General features: G+C 44.6%; 1 protein-coding gene across 2 annotated transcripts in view; it reads right to left on the bottom strand.

Moving 5' to 3' along the window:
* Positions 1-17,026, bottom strand: part of TRADD (TNFRSF1A associated via death domain) — a 64,660-nt gene that overhangs the window by 13,215 nt on the left and 34,419 nt on the right. Inside the window, exons 1-2 of one of the 2 annotated variants that reach the window (XM_082270365.1) lie at positions 14,235-14,301; positions 10,488-10,626 (exon numbers count right to left, since the gene is read on the bottom strand). In XM_082270365.1, the coding sequence (XP_082126491.1) occupies positions 10,488-10,617 (130 nt within the window). In that variant the 5' untranslated portion in view covers positions 10,618-10,626; positions 14,235-14,301. Of the gene's footprint in view, positions 1-10,487; positions 10,627-14,234; positions 14,302-17,026 lie in introns of those variants that run through there. The other variant, XM_082270364.1, reaches the window with a different exon arrangement.

Here is a 17,026-nt window from a genome sequence, read left to right as displayed (position 1 = left end):
GTCATCCATTTTTTACCAAACTCACTGGAAAAGGAACCCATGCCACCAAAAGTCACTAATCGTATTGGATGATTTGAGCACAAAGCACCTGCACTTTGATTTAGAAGATTTTTTTGGACTATTTATTGTCAGTTTTTATGGACTTTCATACTGCACATTAATTTGCACCATTGTCATATTTATTGATTTGTCACCATCGTATGATATACATTTGAACCATTTATATATATATACACAGCTTAATACTGTCATATTAATTTATTAATTTATTTATTACATACAGTATCCTTCATTGTTTGCACATGAATATTTTATAGTGTTTTTCTAATATTAATTTATTCCTATCTATTTATCTATTTATTGCACTAGTAATATTAGCAAGCGCTGTAGATAGTCTCAACACAAGACTATTTTTGACATTATACCCCATTCCTATAGCTGCTGCTTATTCTCTTATTTATGTTTTGAGAACACATATCACACCTAGGCGCGGGGGATACACTTTCTTCTTTTTTAGTGTTATCTTTTTTCACAAGTTGGTATTATACTGTATTGTGTTTTGGTACATTAAAATTTATTAAAATGTATTTTTTCTAAAAAAAAAATTGCATTTTAAAAAATATCGTGTGACAAACAATTGCAACACCCACCATTTTTTTTTGGGCTTCTGCTGTAAAAAAATATATAATGATACAATGATTTTTACATGTATGTGAGAAGTGTCAGAAAAAGACATGGTCTTCAAGTGGTTGATTTTGTTCCATTCTTTACTTTTGGATAAACACGTCTCCTGTTGATATCATCCAATCAGCTCATTCCATCAGGGCAACCATCATAAATTTTAGGGCCTCTTACATAGCTTTAGGCCTGGGCCCCCCCTGGACCTGACCATCAACATTTCCCAGGGCCCCCCACTGGCTGTCCCATCCCATGTCCTCTTCCATCCCATCTCCCCAATCCCATGTCCTCCTCTTGCAGTCTCATCTCCTCCATCCCATGTCCTCCTCTAATCCTATCTCCTCCATCCCATCTCCTCTTCCTGCAGTCTCATCTCCTCCATTCCATATCTTCTAGTCCTTCCTCCTTCATCCCATATCCTCCTCCAGTCCTATCTCCTCCATCTCATGTCGTCCTCCTCCACTACCATCTCCTCCATTCCATGTCCTCCTCCAGTCCCATCCCATATCCTCCTTCTTCAGTCCCATCTCATCCATCCCATGACTTTCTCCTTCAGTCCCATCTCCTCCATCCCATGTCCTCCTCCAGTCCCATCCCATATCCTCCTTCTTCAGTCCCATTTCCTCCATCCCATGTCCTCCTCCAGTCCCACCCCCCTCCATCCCATGTCCTCCTCCAGTCCCATCCCATATCCTCCTTCTTCAGTCCCATCTCCTCCATTCCATATCCTCCTCCAGTCCCATCCCATATCCTCCTTCTTCAGTCCCATTTCCTCCATCCCATGTCTTTCTCCTCCAGTCCCATCTTCTCCATCCCATGTCCTCCTCTAATCCTATCTCCTCCATCCCATCTCCTCCATCCCATCTCCTCCATCCCATCTCCTCTTCCTGCAGTCTCATCTCCTCCATTCCATATCTTTTAGTTCTTCCTCCTTCATCCCATATCCTCCTCCAGTCCCATCTCCTCCATCTCATGTCGTCCTCCTCCACTACCATCTCCTCCATCCCATATCCTCCTTCTTCAGTCCCATTTCCTCCATCCCATGTCTTTCTCCTCCAGTCCCATCTTCTCCATCCCATGTCCTCCTCCAGTCCCATCCCATATCCTCCTTCTTCAGTCCCATTTCCTCCATCCCATGTCTTTCTCCTCCAGTCCCATCTTCTCCATCCCATGTCCTCCTCCAGTCCCACCCCCCTCCATCCCATATCCTGCTCCTCCAGGAGGATAATTATGCACAGACATAATGAACAGACACAATCAGCAGTGTATGAACACAGCATCATATCTCCGGATCACACGACAGACGTTCAAAAACCTGTCATTTTAAAGTGGAACTAAATCTACATTTTTAACTTAGTTTTGGATGGAGTAGTGAAGGGTTAGAAGTTCCCCCTTCCCCTTCAGATGACAACTCCATTTTTTTCCCCTTTTGGTCACCAGGACAAAGAGCTCCTTGTGCCACTGATATGGAAAATCTTAGAGTTGTCCCTAGAGCAGTAAAAGAGAGAACCTTTAATGGGAACTCCAGTTCTGGTGACAACTGTCTTCGAGGTCATTTCCCTCTCACTACCTGTGGTGTCTATGGGACCTCACAATGGGACACAGATGGGAACAATAAATAAATGGGGTTTTAACTCTAATTTAGCCAAAATAGGGAAAAAAGTACTGGCTTTATATATACTTTAGTTTTATACATAACTAGAACATCTAACAGGGTTATATCATTGCAGAAGATTTTGTCTAACTTCCTGTCTTAGTGTCACCAGGACATGAAGTGGGAGAATCTCACTGTGGGGACATCACCTGCAATTGTTGCCTTATAATGCCCATATTATATTTAATATTATATATATATATATATATATATATATATATATATATATATATATATATATATATATATATATATATATTTATAAGGAAACAATTGCTGGCTATATCCCCACAGTAAGATTCCCTCACTTCCTGTCCTGGTGACACCAAGGCAGAAAGTAAGGGGAAAACTCTTGCAATGATATAACCCTGTTAGATGTTCTAGATATGTATACAACTAATGTATTTATAAAGCCAGCCCTTTTTTCCATTTTGACTAAATTATGGAAAACCCCATTCATTTTCTTCCCCATCTGTGTCCCACAGATTGCAGGAAAAAAAATTTGACTAATTCCCCCATCAACACACACGGTGTTGATGGGGGAATTCCTCCTGCAGAGCTATTGTGTTCTACCGAAGGGGAGGGAGGCAGAAGCCATCCCCACCAGGAGAACACAGTGATTATTGCCAGCGGCTATAACAGCTCCTAGCGATAATCGTATGTAAAATCCGAGGGGCTGGTTGTACCAATGTTGTTCGATTTATCCACTTGGGTATATTCAGCCTCCCCATATATGGTTTGAATCTCAGCCAGTCCCTGCTGAACCAGCTGATATTCAAACTGTCTATGGCTGGTGTTCTATCAGAATGCTGCTTCCCATCACATTGTGCAACGGAAGTGACGTTTGGACTAAAAAACCCTTAGGGTCCTTTCACACGGGCGATCCGATCAGGTCCTCCTGTCAGTTTTTCAGGCAGACCTGATCGGATGCTTCATGCATCCCTATGGGGCAGCGGATGTCAGCGGAGACATCTCAACTGACACCCGCCGCTATCCAATCTGATCCTGTCCATGAAATCCGGAGGGATGGAAACTCTATTTTCCATCCGTCCAGCGGATCGGGTCGGATGGGATCAGATGAGAACAGACAGGCGGTCCGTTCTCATCCGATTCCCCGGGAACAGTGGGTATCTGACAGCACGGAGACGGTGCTGTCATCTGCCTGTTCAGTGGGGAATGGCGGATCGATCCCCGCTGAGCAGAGAATGGACTTCGTCAGATGCTGACTGTGTGAAAGGACCCTTACTGCGCATACCGATGACGGGTACCGGTAATGTGACAGAACACCCATGTGGACATCTTACTACACCCAGCTACGTCTTTCATTTCAGAGTAATTTTAGCAATATAGTGAGTGTATATAAATAAATATAGTGTATTCATATTTGTGATGCTGTTTGGATGTTTCATTGTGAAAGCATAAAATGTTAGCGCTGAGCAGTGTGGGGTGTACCAACATGGCCTCCGCCACCTTCCTACTGCTGCCATCCAGCTTCTTTCAAAATCAAAACAGCATCACAGATGTCAATATAGTATATTTATTTATGTCCCCTCACTTTATTGCTAAAAATGCTCAGAAATTCAACACGTAGCTAGGTGTAGTAAGATGTCTGCATGGGTGTTCTTCAGATTACCGCTACCCATGAGATCATGAAGTGTTTGGAACGCATAGAGCCGTGAAACGCATTGTGGAATGCATTGCGCATGCGCAGTAAGTGTTTTTTAGTTCGTCACCTACATTGCACAATCTGATGGGTAGCCGCATACTGATAGAACACCGGCCTTAGTTCCATTCTAGCTGTAATCTTCACATGGGCCCGATCCAGTTTTTCTCAGCAGGGGATCTGTCCGCGGATCCACTGCTTAGTTAAGCGGAGCACGAAACTGATAGGTCCATGTCCGCTCATGCTGTCCGTTTACACCCAACTTTCCTCCAATCTGGCCAGATGGAGTGGAACGGGTGCCTATTTTTTTTTTTTTTCCGCCGGATCGGATTGGAGGTAGGTGGGTGTAAATGGACACATTTTTCTTTACATCTGCCACTCTATAGAGGAGAATGGAGGGAAGTTGGGTGTGAACTGACAGCATGAGCAGACACAGACCTATCAGTCACATGCTCCGCTCAGCTCAGCAGTGGATGAGGTCTGCCTGATAAGGGACAGGAGGACCCGAATGGACTGCTTATGTAAAAGGGACCTGAAAAGCAATATGCATGGATTGCTTTTTAGAGCATTGGGTAATTTAGTGAACCTGGATTTATGACAGTCACTGTAATTCTACCCATATTGCTGTCCTTTTAACATGGTGACAAAAGCACAGGCTATGGACTCCACAGCAGCTTCAGGGAAACACTTTATAATCTATCTCACCTCAATCTCTGCAACAGCTTCATGGCAGAGGAATTCTGTTCCACCAACACAGGAAGCCCGAGGCTCTGTAGTGATGGACAGCGCACCCTGTGTACCCATTGGCTAAGGAGGCAGTGGGAGGCGCCTCCTGCTGCCTCCTGAGCCAATGGGTAGCTGAAATCGTCTTAGGTCCCTCCCCCATACCATCTCCCAAGTCCCAGCCCTGCAAGCTAGTTTAACCACTTCTGGACCGGAAGGATTTGCCCCCTTAATGACCAGGCCATTTTTTGCAATTCGGCACTGCGTTAGTTTAACTGACAACTGCACTGTACCCAAATAAAATTGACGTCCTTTTTTTCCCACAAACAGGGCTTTCTATTGGTGGTATTTGATCACCTCTGCAGTTTTTTGATTATGTGCTATAAACAAAAAAAAGAGTGGCAATTATTTTTAAAAAAGCAGTATTTTTCACTTTCTGCTATATAACATTCTCAATTAAAAAAAATGTAAAAATCTAATTTTTTCAACATTTTTGGCCAATTTGTATTTTGCCACATATTTTTGGTAAAAAAAATCCCAATAATTGTATTTTGATTGGTTTGCGCAAAAGTTATCGCGTCTGCAAACTAGTGGAAAGATTTATGTAATTTTTATTTATTTATTTTTTACTAGTAATGGCGGCAATCTGCGAATTTTTTTTAGCGGGACTGCAACATTGCGGTGGACAGATCAGACCCCCTAACTGACATTTTTTATACTTTTGGGGGGACCAGGGACATTACTACAGTAATCAGTGCTAAAAATAGGCACTGTTACTGTAATAATGACACTGGCAGGAAATGGGTTAACACCAGGGGCGATCAAAGGGTTAATTGTGTACCTAGCCACTTTAGCCCCGGAGGATTTGGCTGCTCAAAGACCAGGCCCTATTTTGCGATTCGGCACTGCGTTACTTTAACGGACAATTGCGCAGTCGTGCAACGCTGTACCCAAACAAAATTAACGTCCCTTTTTTTCCCACAAATAGAGCTTTCTTTTGGTTGTATTTGATCACCTGTGCGATTATTTTTTGCGCTATAAACAAAAAAAAAATGCAACAATTTTGTAAAAATAATATTTTTCACATTCTTTTATATGAAATTCTCTAAAAAAAAAAAAAAAATTTTAGGCCAATTTGTTTTCTGCTACATATTTTTGGTAAAAAAAAAAGTTATTGTGTTTGTTTACAAACTACGGAAAGATTTATGTCATTTTTGTTGTTTTTTTTTTTTTACTAGTAATGGTGGTGATCTGCAATTTTTTTGCAGGACTGCAACATTGCAGCGGACAGATTGGACCCCAGACTGACATTTTTGACACTTTTGGGGGTACCAGTGACATTACTACAGTAATCAGTGCTATACATATGCACTGTTACTGTAAAAATGACACTGGCAGGGAAGGGGTTAACTGTATTGGTGAACAAGGGGTTAAATGTGACCATAGGGGCGTGATTCTAACTGTCAGGGGGTGTGGCTTGTTAGATCATCACAGAGACATGCGATCCTATATAGCAGGATCACATAGCCTCTGTGATCATCCAAGGGAGAATGACAGACGGCTGTGTTTACATCAGCCATCTGTCTTTCTTTCTCAGCTGCGGGCGATCGCGAGTGGCACTGGCTCCCCAGCCGGGACGGAAGCGCGGCGGCGCACGCTCGCCCCCTAGAGTCTCCTGAGCGAGCGACGTTATATTACGTCGCTTTGCCCAGGAGCGGCTGCTTGCCGCAGTAAAACTGCGGTGGGCGGTCGTTATGTGGCTAGGGGGTGATTCTAACTGTGTGGGGGACAGACTAGGTGGAAGTAAACAGGGCTCCTGTGTTCCGAGATAAAAGGAACACAGGAGCCCTGTTTCAATCAGTGACAGATGAGCGGTGTGCCATGTTCACAACGGCACACCACCTTCTGTCAGTCCTTGCAGCGATCGTCCGGTTCTCAGCGGTGGCGACCTGTTTCTTAGCTGCAGGGCTAGAAAAAGTGCGCCCAAGACCCGTTCCCGCGGACAGACCTACCCCTACATCGGTTTGCGCAGGAAAGCCAGCCTGCCACAGTATATCTGCGGCGGCTGGTCTTTATGACCGGACCAGCAGCCTCTGGCATCTCTCCTGCCTCGTGTCTCCTCCGACTCCTCTCTCTTGCACCATGCACACTTTCTGGTTGCCGGGGTCTGGGCCCCTCCTGGCGCTCAGGCCCCTTACAGGAGTATAACCTGTACCCCCTGATGTTGACCCTGCATTCCATTTCTCTATGGGTTGGACTAGCAGGGATGACTCAGAGTGCATAAGTAATCTCTCAAACTAACGACCTATCATGTTAAAACAAATTTAGCCAATCTTCCGAAATAACTTCCGAAAATACAAAGCGATTCAGAACAACAAATATACCAAAACATCAAAAACGCGCCTTTAGCAGCATTTCGCATTGGCGTCAATGCGCGTTTAGGCGTGTCGGCGCTTAGCAGCATTTTTAACTAAACACAACCCTCTTCTATTTGTGACCAATCACATTTTTCATTTTTCAAATTTTAAAAACGCCTGACGCTGCTAAAAGCCGACATTTAGGCGCGTTAGCAGTGTCGGGCGTTTTTACAGCTTAACGCTGCTGCTCCTGAATGCACTGGCCCTGGGATTTTTTTGCAGCCTATGCCACTTGGAGCTCCTAAAAGCCTGTGTGTGCATGAGGCCATAGAATAACACAGAGGGGCGTTTTTAAGCTGCAAAAAAAAAAAAAAAACTTCTGATGCTCCTAACAGCAGCTGTAAAAACGCCCTGTGTGCATGGGGCCTTAAGGGTGACAATGCCATGCCCTTGTCTCCTAATTTGCCACCTGCATTGTCACCCTTTCAAGCAGATTGCTGTGGGGGGCATCCGAGCCGAGTCACCAGCCCCGCCCCCTCTCTCTCCTGATTGGCTAATGACTTTAATTGACAGAAGCAGCAGCCAATGATGCCGCTGCTGTGTCTCAGCCAATCAGGAGGGAGAATCTTGGAAGGCTGAGACACTCGTGGACAGAGAGGAACCTCAAGTGTAAGTGTTAGGGGGCCGAGGGGGGCTGCTGCACACAGAAGGTTTTTTACCTTAATGCATATAATGCATTAAGCTTAAAAACCTTCTGACTTTACAACTCCTTTAACATCAGGGGCAATCAAAGGGTTAACTATGTGCCTAGCCAGTGTTTTACTATACTGTGGGAGGTGCTTTTACTAGGGGAAGTGATGAAATGTATTCCCTGCTTTGCAGAAACACAGGATCCATGCCTTCCTCCTGTCAGAACAGCTGTCTTTGAACAACTTTGTCTTGTTTACATAGGCAGACCGCCGTTCTGCCTCATTGCTCGGTGATCGGTGGGTGCCAGCAGGCATCGAGTCCGCGTTACCTGCCGCTTTGCTCCCGCTGTGCGTGATCACAGTGGAAGCGAGCCAGTGGCGGCATGCAGGCGCGCCCCCTACCCAGAAGAGCTGGATCACGTATATTTATACGTGATATGGGGCAGGGGTGCAGCCCTGTAGCATAAAACTGCTAAAGGGCGGGCCTTAAGGCTCAGTTCCCACCTATGTGTTTTTTGCTGCTTTTTGCAAAAACACACTACACTCCATTTAACATGGTTTCCTATGGGACACGTTCACATCTATGCTTTTGTTTAGCCACTGCGTTTTATGAAAGGGTCAGGGACTTTTTTAAATGCAAAACTGTGCTTTTTTGGTTCCATAGACTACAATGGAGAAGCTGCAGAAAAGGATGTAGTGCTTTGTGTTTTTTAATTTACCTAACAACCATCTGGCCAAAAAAAAAACATAAAAAATGCCAAGCGCAAATTACGACAAAATCCTGTATGCAAAAACGTACAGCAAAATGCACTGTAAAATGCACCAATTGCAAACTGCATAGATGGGAATCTAACCTAATGGCCCGTATACACGATCTGAAAATCAGGCGAAAAATACCGCTTTCAAAGCGATTCGTACTATATTCTGATCGCTGGTACAGAGCTTTCGAGAGCCGATCACGACAGTTCATCAGATGAGAAAAGAATGAAAATTTTTCTCGTACGATATTAGATTGTATCATTTGCATTTAACCATTTCTGGCCTGGATGTTCTAACCCCTTAATAACCAGGCTATTTTTTGCAATACGGTACTGCATTACTTTAACTGACAATTGCCTGAACGTGCGATGCTGTAACAAAAAAAAAAAAATGAAATGTATTTTTTTCCCCTATAAATAGATCCTTTCTTTTAGTGGTATTTGATTACCTCTGCTTTTTTTTATTTTTTGCACTATAAACAAAAAAAGAGCAACAATTTAATATATATATATATTTTACTTTCTGCTATAAAACACAGCCAATAAAAAAAATTAGAAAAATCTAATTTTTTCATCAATTTAGGCCAATAGGTATTTTTGGTAAAAAGAAATCCCAATAAGATTATATTGATTGGTTTGCACAAAAGTTATAGCGTCTACAAACTTTGAGATATTTTTATGTAAATTTTTACTAGTAATGGCGGTGATCAGCAATTTTTAGCGAGACTGCGACATTCCGGCGGACAAATTGGACATCTAACTGACACTTTTTGGGAACCAGTGACACTAACACAGTGATCTGTGCTAAAAAAAAAAAAAAATGCACTGTCACTGCATTATTGACACTGGCAGGGAAGGGGTTAACATCAGAGCTGATCAAAGGGTTAAATGTGTCCTTAGGTGGTGCTTACTAACTGTAGGGGGGGTGCACTGATTGGGGGAAGGCAGAGTTTCGGGTTCCTGCTTATCAGGAACACAAGATCAACATCTTGTCCCCTTGAAGAACGCAGATCTGCCTTGTCTACATAGACAGACCGCCGCTCTGCCTCACAAGAAACACAAAGAAAGGCGCACAACCTAGCGCATTATCCTCAATATAGGCTTTATTGTTAAAACATAGAAATGGCTACTCACAAGCAAAGGTATAAATCAATCACATCGGACTCAAAATCTTGATTATCGAGAGTAGTCCATACGAATGTCCCTTGTCCTATTAGGATGACGGCTGACGCATTTCAAGGCATACGCCTCTTCCTCAGAGCCACTGTGTCATGATCTCATGATCTGACCGCCACTCTGCCTCTCCCAGGGATGATCGCAGGTGGCCGGCGGACATCGAGTCCACCGGACCCGCTGATTGACATCGCCGCTAGCCAATTAGCGTGATCGCGCCATCTAGTGGCTATTGAACGAAATGATGTACAGGTACGTCGTTTCCGGCAATAGAGCCACACTTCCGCAGTAAAACTCAGCAGCCAGTCGGCAAGTGGTTAATCAGTTCAGTTGTCGTTCGAAAATACAATACAAATACACTACAATACATTACATGACTTCTGATTTTTCATTCTGTTGTACGAGAATTTTCGAAACTCATAAAAACGAATTTTCGATATGCAACTAGCATGCAAAGAAAAACGGGCAATCGGTCGTCCAATTATCAGATCGTGTGTACGGGCCATAAGTTAAAATACTGCGCTGCTTTAGTGCATGGATGCGGTGGCTCCCGTTTACCCTAACCGGTGGTGCCTCCTGTCAAACTCTACGAGCCAAGTTATAACTGTGGTGGCAATAAATCATAGCATCACGACAGCAGTATTTGTGCAGCCCCCTCTATCTGCCATGGTAGAATTTAGCTGGGTGGTCGGAGGGCAGCACAACTACAGCCTAATTGCCTGTTTTTTAACACCTTCTGGACACCCATGTAAAAGAGCCCTTTGGGCTAACAGGTTCTTTCATATGTTCTACCTGGCAAGGCATCCCGGAGTGTCTTGTACATCAGAGGTTTATGGGTGTCATACTGATCACACAGAGAGGTAGAATCGGAATGCATGAAGAGGTAAACACTCCCAATCCATTCAGTGGGAAGCGAAGCCATCTCGGAGGCCTGAAAAACACAAACAACAGAAAGTTCATTCAATTTACTTGTATCTGTTTATATTAAGGATCAACCGATTATCGGTAAAGCCGATATATCGAGGGCCGATATGCACTTTCCCCGACATATCGGAATCAGCCAACAAGGTGACCGATATTGCCGATATTTCGGGAAAGTGCTGTACCGGAGTGATCCCTGCAGCTAGAGGCATCCCCCTGGTAACGGCGTCCATAGCCGATGGTCGGCTGTCTTGTAATGACAACCGATGCGGCTGAGAAGCCGCTCGGCTGTCATTACAAGGAGCTGGATGGGACATCCCCCCCCCCCCATCCCGCCGCCTTCCACAGCTCGCCCGGGTCTCCCATCCCAACCAGCCTGCACGGCCGCCGAAGAGAAGACCTGATCAAAGTCGCATTCGGCTCTGATCGGGTCTCCGTGTAAAAACCCGGAAGTGATGTCATGACGTCACTTCCGGGAACTCAGCGCCAAATTCAAAAAAATTACAGCATTCAAAACAGCCAAACTTGGCGTTTTGAATGCTTTTAAGTGCAGAGGAGGGGGTTGGGGTCTTTTAGACCCCCAGATCCCTCCACAAGAGTACCTGTGAAAAAAAAAAAAAAAAATTTAATGCACAAAAATATCGGCCAATACCGATATGCGATCAGTATCGGCAATAAAAAAAACGATATCGGTCGATCACTAGTTTATATAACCCGATGCCATCCAGTTCAGCAGGGATTTCACATTGGTTTTAAATGGGAGCCTACAATATCTGAAGTGGAAGCTTTTCAACAGAGCAACAGACTCAGTCAACAAGATAGGGAACTGTTAACTTGTATTCACACTTTTGGGCCTCATGCACACTGGACGTTTTAACGCTGTTGTTGAGGGGCATTCTTACATTATTTTTTTTCTGCCTCTAAATGCTCCTCTATGTCAGCCTATGTGTCTAATGCACACATAGGCGTTTAGAAGCAGAAAAAAAAAAACACAGCCAGCGTGTCCAGGAGCAACAAAACGCTTAGGCTTCAAATATGTGCAAATTGGATAAGTTTTGAACCGCATCCAATTCGTATGACGTAAACCGACACGCTTTTCTATAAAGCCGGTTCACATATCTGCGGGCCTGCTGCAGTGTGTTTTTAAAAAGAGTCCTGTGCATTTTTCAGTCTGGTTCAGGTGCGATTTCAAGTAAAAATTTGCATGTGAACAAAACTGCACCGGACTCCTTTGAGAAAAATGCATGGAAACCGACCCCACATATACACTATATTGTCAACAGTATTGGGGTGGCTGCCTTTACACGCACTTTATGAATGCACTAATGAACTTTAATGGCGTCCCAGTCTTAGCCTGTAGGGTCCAATATTGAGTTACATAGTAAGGTTGAAAAGACACCAGTCCATCCAATTCAACCTATGATGTGTGTGTGAGTGAGAAGAGCTTCAACTCTTCTGGGAAGGCTGTCCACAAGGTTTAGGAGTGTGCCTATGGGAGTGTTTGAACATTTTCTATAAGCGCATTTGTGAGTTCAGGCACTGATGTGGTCAAGAAGGCCTGGCTCGCAGTCTCCACCCTAATTCATGCCAAAGGTGTTCTATTGGGTTGAGGTCAGGACTCCATCCCCAAACTGTTCCCATAAAGTTGGGAGCATGAAATAGTCCAAAATGTTTTGGTATGCTGAAGCCTTAAGAGTTCCCTTCACCGTTACTAAGGGGCCAAGCCCAACCCCTGAAAAACAACCCAACACCATAATCCCCCCTCCACCAAATGATTTGGACCAGTGCACAAAGTAAGGTTCATAAAGACATGGATGAGCGAGTTTGGGGCGGAGAAACTTGATCTCAACCAGAAAGAACACCTTTGGGATGAATTATAGCAGAGACTGCGAGCCAGGCCTTCTTATCCACATCAGTGCCTGACCTCACAAATGCACTTCTGGAAGAATGGTCAAACATTTCTATAGACACACTCCTAAACCTTGTGGACAGCCTTCCCAGAAGAGTTGCAGCTGTTATAACTGCAAAGGGTGGGCCAACTCAATATTGAACCCTACGGACTAAGACGGGGATTCCATTAAAGTTCATGTGAGTGTAAAGGCAGGCGTCCCAATACTTTTAACAACATAGTGTATGTGAACTATTCCTTAATGCGTGTAAACATGTGTAAATGTGTCTAAACGCACTTATACAATAGGCTTGTTTAGAGCTTGAATGTTAATTCAGTTCAGTGGCCAGAATAACTTATTATTCTGGGTAATGAAATGAATTAAAGCTCAAACACGCCTAAGGCCCCTTTCACACAGGCGGACCGCTCAGATCCGCCTGTCTGTTTTTTTTGGCGGATCTGACTGGTCCCCCCCATGCATCCCTATGGGGCATCGGATGTCAGCGGAGACATGTCCGCCGACATCCGATCCGTCAAATCTGGACGGATGGAAATCCTATTTTCCATCCGTCCAGCGGATCGGATGGGATCGGATGAGAACGGACCGACGGTCCGTTCCCATCCAATTTTCCCCATAGAGATGCATGGGGAACTGACAGCTGTGTCTCTGCACACAGCGGTGAACAGCTGTCATCCTCCTTCTCAGCGGGGGATCAGCGGATCGATCCCCCGCTGAGAAAAACGGAGTCCGTCCAATGGACTCAGTGTGTGAAAGAGCCCTAAATGTGTTACACACACACTTACAAATGTCAAGCGTTTTTTCTACCAAAACGCTGGTTTTGGAGAGATAGCAAAACATCCAATGTGCATGAGGCCTTGCAATCAAATTGGAGAAAACCCCACTACGTGTTTTTTATATATTTGTAGCACCCTCCCAGGTACTGTAGGTGCTAGTGAGAGAGTATGGTTTTAGGCTCCGTCTGCCTATCAGAGGAGCAGCAGGGAAATATATTTTGGTAGAGACTGGCTGTCTCGGTGCATCATGGGATACTGTATAAAAGCCAGGAGCAGATGTGCTGCGGGGTCTTTGGTTGGAGAGCAGAGTCCCAGGGAGAGGGCGGTGGCTGCCTCCTCCTCTGTAGCAGTGGCACGCGGTCACAGGCAGTCGGCCTGGGGACCAGAGGAAGGGAACTGAACCCAGAGGTCCAGGAGAACTGACTGGAGGGGTAGGGACACTGAAGACCCTCGAAAAACAGTAGTGTGAATACAGGGGGATCGTGTCTAGGGGCCCGACCTGAGGGGGGCCACCCCGTTGTAGGATAGTCAGAGGACAGAGGTGTCAGTCTGTGGAATGAAAGGGGGTACTTGGCAGGTATCCTGAAATAATCTATACAACTAAGTTGTCTGAACAGAGATTTGATCTAAATTCATCTAGTGGCAAGGTGAAATCTGCAGCCTGACTGCATCTCCAGATAGGAGTCCAGATAGTGTCCCGCTATTCCCTTCTCCCATCCCTATTTAAAATAAAACACCAAAAACAACTACATACCCCTGGACTGATCATTGACTAAGCCAAAGAAGTGAAGTCTTAATTTGTGGATGCCAATGTTGCTAACTGTAACCCAGGGGGACCCGAGAGTGTATTATCCAGCAGTCCTCAGGGGGGCAGTGCTACATATTCCAAATCACACAGCATACCACAAAATAATTAAAACTAAAACATTTCTTACCTTTCTAGGTGTTTGGAGCAGGCCTCAGAAAGACTGCAAGCTCCTCTGAACAAATGAGAGGACACTCAAATCAGTCCCCACTGACAAAAGTGGGACACACAAAGGGGAATTTATCAAAATTGGAGCAGCCAGAATCTGAAGCATGGCAATCCGTCAGCCTCTATCTGTCATTTTCAAAGGTTAACTGAACAAGCTTAATATTATCCACATGTGAGAGGTAAGGCGGCAGGGAAAAATTATTTTTTGAGAGGTGAAGGTCCACTTTAATTTCTCTGCTCATGAATGCAAATCGCTGTTCATCTGCTTGCTGGAAAAGGCGTGCCTTTTCCTGTAAATCACTCCGGGCATTCCCAGATTCCACTGAACGCAGTGCCCTGTAGGCAATATGACTACGACAGAGCTTCCTAATTCACAAACTGCACTCTTTCTAAAAATGTGTAAAATGACAGTTGACTGTGTGCATGATAACAGACACATGCAAAGCAAACATGTTGCATTTATTTCTATTTTTTTTTTCAAGGTATACTTTGGCTCCTACTCCACATACCAATGGCTTTATTTCATTAGAGCAGTCAGCTAGCTCAGTGATGTTGAATACATGCCAAGCCTTCAACTTTTCAAGAAAAAGAGACCTCGGTAAGGACAACCTATAAGGGTAAAGGACACACATTGACCATATGTTTCCTGAAGCAATCACTCACAAAAAGTGACCACTTTATCACATATATCTCAGAAGCTTTTATCAACACTATTTTTTTTTGTTATACAAGTGCTTAAAATAAATGCAACTATTTTTTTTTTCTCATATATTTTTATTGAGAATTTGCAATGCAACTATTTTGAGCCTCTTAACACTATCGCAGTCCCAACGTATAGACCAGGCAATTTGGCTTAAAGCGGAGTTCCACCCTGAATTTTTTTTTTTTTTTTTTAATACCCCCGGGACAGTCAGGGCTAGTGCATTCCACAATGGCTAGCCTCTGATCTGTCCCGGGTTGCACTTACCTGTTAGGACAAATACTTACCTTGCAAACGTCTTGTCCAGCGCTGCCATCTCAGATGTGGGCAGCTTGAAGCCAGCGCGTCCTCTTCGGCGTCTTCTTCCGCCTTCTTTGGTCCCACGATGCTCTGCGCCGGCCCCGACGTCACTTCCGGGTCGCGCGCGTCATCCCTCCACAGCTTCTGGGCATGCCCAGGAGCTGTTTAGAAGGGGATGACGCGCGCGACCCGGAACTGACGTCGGGGCCGGTGCAGGCGCAATGATTCCTGGGAGCTATGACGTCCAGCTCCCAGGAATCATTGCAGAGCCAGGAAGTGACGACGGGCCGCGGCCGAGGAAGGAGGAAGAAGGAAGTAAGGTAAGTATATTTTCTTCGCTACGAGGTAAGTAAAAAAAAAAAAAATATGCGATTATCCATTTCTTTTTCAGGTGACCCGGAGCGAGAAGATGGAGGTAAGTATAAAAATAGGGTGGAACTCCACTTTAAGTTCTGTTGTTTCAATGCACACCAATACGCTGCTTTGGTGCGTGCTGGAAATACGGAGGGCAGGATGCATTTTTATGCATTGGCACGTGTTGCAGCACACTACGCCACATCACAACGTGCTGCTGTGCTGAAGTTGAATGAAATGTCAATTTTTCAAAAATAACAATATTTCTCACATTTTTTTATATGAAATTCCCAAAAAAAAAAAAAGTAAAAATCAAATTTTTTTTAACATTTTAGGCTAATTTTTTTTTTTACCATATGTTTGGTAAAAAAAAAAAAAAAAAAAAAAAAAAAAAAAAATTCGCAAAAAGCGTATTTTGATTGGTTTGCGCAAAAGTTATTGCGTTTACTAACAAAGGGAACGATTTTTGTTGTTGTTTTTTTTTAACGCGTAATGGCGGCGATCTGCGATTTTTTTTGCGGGACTGCGACATTGGGGCGGATAGATCGGACTCTTGACTGACATTTTTGACACTTTTGGGGTTACCAGTGACATTACTACAGTAATCAGTGCTATACATATGCACTGTTACTGTAAAAATGACACTGGCAGTGAAGGAGTTAACTGTATTGGAGAGGGAGGGGTTAAGTGTGTCCTAGGGGAGTGCTTCTAACTGTGATTGGCTGTGGCTTGATGTGTAAGAACAGTGATCAACGGTCCTACATAGTAGAACAGTTTGATCACCATTCTTACACAGGGGAGACTGACAGGCGGCTTTGTTTACATTAGCTGCCTGCCTTTCTCCCGCTGTCACGGACGATCGCGAGTCCAAAGCGGACATCTGGTCCATCAGGCACATGCGCGCGGGGGGGTCCCGTGACCGAGCGGGAGCGTGCATCCGGCGGCGCGCGCTCGCTCCCAAAACCCTTACAGGCTAGCGACGTAGCCCTACGTCGCTTTGCCTGTGAGGGGCTGACTGCCGACGTAAATAGTCGTGCGGCAGTCGGCAAGTGGTTAATAAAGAAAAAGTGCAATGCGTTGTAAGAATGCATCACACTGCCGCTTTACAGCGTATGCCAGCAGGCACGAGTTATGCTGAACATAATGTGTGCCCATTGGTGTGAATGGACCCTTAGAATTTTGGAAAGAAGAGCCGCTCAGGTGAGGCTGAATGTGCCGGTGCAGGTCAGATCCGCCATCCAGAACTGTATTCGTACCAAAAGAAGTTGGACCGCACTCGGAGAAGATGAAATCAATGAAATCTTTTATTCCTCATAGTCAAATCCATACAGACAGTGCATCCAGAGACATGTATGGATTTGACTATGAGGAATAAAAGATTTCATCTTCTCCGATTGCGG

This window comes from Pelophylax lessonae, assembly GCF_965119305.1.
Source record: "Pelophylax lessonae genome assembly, chromosome: 10".
Classification (NCBI taxonomy): domain Eukaryota; kingdom Metazoa; phylum Chordata; class Amphibia; order Anura; family Ranidae; genus Pelophylax; species Pelophylax lessonae.
The sequence above is the reverse complement of the archived record's forward strand: the minus strand, read 5'-3'. Positions and strand labels throughout refer to the sequence as shown.